General features: G+C 34.6%; 2 protein-coding genes across 2 annotated transcripts in view; one reads left to right on the forward strand and one right to left on the reverse strand.

Annotated features, from left to right (window-relative positions):
- The window catches only part of LOC144969398 (uncharacterized), a 73,618-nt gene that overhangs the window by 519 nt on the left and 70,599 nt on the right, over positions 1-2,500 (forward strand). The gene's annotated exons all lie outside the window — the stretch shown is intronic.
- LOC144966921 (uncharacterized) overlaps positions 157-2,500 on the reverse strand; it is a 4,884-nt gene continuing 2,540 nt past the window's right edge. The window contains exons 2-4 of the mRNA XM_078903623.1: positions 2,386-2,500; positions 1,239-1,364; positions 157-183 (exon numbers count right to left, since the gene is read on the reverse strand). The exon at positions 2,386-2,500 is cut by the window's right edge and continues 28 nt beyond it. Coding sequence (XP_078759749.1) covers positions 157-183; positions 1,239-1,364; positions 2,386-2,500 — 268 coding nt within the window. The remainder of the gene's footprint in view (positions 184-1,238; positions 1,365-2,385) is intronic.

Consider the following 2,500-nt stretch of genomic DNA (forward strand, 5'->3'; position numbering starts at 1 on the left):
CTTACTAACCTTTTCTGTTCTCCCAGACATTCGCCTTTCCCCCTCCATCCCTACCCTTTCCTCCTCCTCCTCTTCCTTTTTTCTTCTGTCTTCTCTTCCATTTCATATAATATGTTTTGATTGACAAGAATGTGTAGGCAAATTACATTAAAAATGTCAGATGTGATAGCATGCTACTTCAAACTATTTGAGATATGAAATGACTTTGTATAGATGTGAACAAGACTGCTGAATAACCTGGTATCTTACTCGGCAGACCAACCGACTCATATATTTTTTAATTTGAGCTTTTATATAGCGCAATATCGACTAAACGTGTTCAAAGCGCTTTACTAGGGGTCCCTATCCAACAGCAACACTTACCATTGAGGACAAGACATGACGCCTGTGAGACGATATTGTAATTTTTTTTCGGACAGAGACAACGCTGTTAAAGACCAGGTACTCATTTTACACCTGAGTAAAGTGAGATAATTTGAGTAAAGAGCCTTTTTCAAGGACTCAACTATGCTCCGAGCGAGGCTCGAACCCAGGACATTCCGATCCGAAAGCGAGTGTCATACCACAAGACATCATAGCCGCATATACTAACAAACGAGATTCAAATCCATGTAAATAGGCGTTTGTCTTATCTGTCCACCCAGCCCTGGTGGTTACCTTGGTCTAGTCAAGATATGACTTGATGCAATGCATTATTTAAATGTCCTGTGTAAACGGGAGTATGCAATCGTTATTATCAGTTTCACGTCTCAGTATAACTATTAAGTAAACATACGTTTTTAGAAAATATCGATCATGTTAAATTCAAAAATCCTGAAGTAAAGCGGAATTTGATTTTTAAAAATCTTGACTTGTTAATATGACATAGATATTGAGAAAAGATGGATCATATTTAATAAGGAATCTGATTCTTGTTCCTGACTTGTTAATTTGACATAAAAAAGATGTATCATGTTAAATAGAAGAATCTTTAATGTAAGGCGAACTTTGATTTATAGTTAATGCGACATAGCAGCAGCAGTAGTAGTAGTAGTAGTAGTAGTAGTAGTAGTAGTAGTAGTAGTAGTAGTAGTAGTAGTAATAGTAGTAGTAGTAGTAGTAGTAGTAGTAGTAGTAGTAGTAGTAGTGTAGTAGTAGTATAGTAGTGGTAGTGAGTAGTAGTATAGTAGTAGTAGTGTAGTAGTAGTAGTATAGTAGTAGTAGTAGTAGTAGTAGTAGTTAGTAGTAGTAGTAGTAGTAGTAGTAGTAGTAGTAGTAGTAGTAATAGTGGTAGTAGTAGTAGTAGTAGTAGTAGTAGTAGTAGTTGTTGTTGTTGTAGTAGTAGTAGTAGTAGTAGTAGTGGTAGTAGTAGTAGTTGTTGTTGTAGTAGTAGTAGTAGTAGTAGTAGTAGTAGTAGTAGTAGTAGTAGTAGTTGTAGTAGTAGTAGTGTGTAGTAGTAGTAGTAGTAGTAGTAGTAGTAGTAGTAGTAGTAGTAGTAGTAGTAGTAGAAGTAGTAGTAGTAGTAGTAGTAGTAGTATAGTAGTAGTAGTAGTAGTAGTAGTAGTAGTAGTAGTAGTAGTAGTAGTAGTAGTAGTAGTATAGTAGTAGTAGTAGTATAGTAGTAGTAGTAGTGTAGTAGTAGTAGTAGTAGTAGTAGTAGTAGTAGTAGTAGTAGATAGTAGTAGAAGTAGTATTAGTAGTAGTAGTATAGTAGTATAGTAGTAGTAGTAGTAGTAGTAGTAGTAGTAGTAGTAGTAGTAGTAGTAGTAGTAGTAGTAGTAGTAGTAGTAGTAGGTAGTAGTAGTAGTAGTAGTAGTAGTAGTGTATAGTAGTAGTAGTAGTAGTAGTAGTAGTAGTAGTAGTAGTATAGTAGTAGTAGTTGTTGTTGTTGTAGTAGTAGAAGTAGTAGTAGTAGTATAGTAGTAGTAGTAGTAGTAGTAGTAGTAGTAGTAGTAGTAGTAGTAGTGGTAGTAGTAGTAGTAGTAGTAGTAGTAGTAGTAGTATTGGTAGTAGTAGTAGTTGTTGTTGTAGTAGTAGTAGTAGTAGTAGTAGTAGTAGTAGTAGTTAGTAGTAGTAGTAGTAGTATTAGTTAGTAGTAGTAGTAGTGGTTAGTAGTGAGTAGTTAGTAGTAGTAGTAGTAGTAGTAGTAGTAGTAGTAGTGTAGGAGAAGTAGTAGTAGTAGTAGTAGTAGTGACAGTAGTAGATAGTAGTAGTAGTAGTAGTAGTAGTAGTAGTAGTAGTGTAGTAGTAGTAGTAGTAGTAGTAGTAGTAGTATAGTAGTAGTAGTAGTAGTAGTAGTAGTAGTTAGTAGTAGTGTAGTAGTAGTAGTAGTAGTAGTATAGTAGTAGTAGTAGTAGTAGTGAGTATGTAATAGTAGTTGTAGTAGTAGTAGTTAATAGTAGTAGTAGTAGTAGTAGTAGTAGTAGTAGTAGTAGTAGTAGTAGTAGTAGTAGTAGTAGTAGTGGTAGTAGTAGTAGTAGTAGTAGTAGTAGTAGTAGTAGTAGTAGTAGTAGTAGTAGTA

Source organism: Berghia stephanieae, chromosome 3, assembly GCF_034508935.2.
Source record: "Berghia stephanieae isolate SIO BIC M18660-M18661 chromosome 3, UCSD_Bste_1.3, whole genome shotgun sequence".
Taxonomy (NCBI): Eukaryota; Metazoa; Mollusca; class Gastropoda; order Nudibranchia; family Aeolidiidae; genus Berghia; species Berghia stephanieae.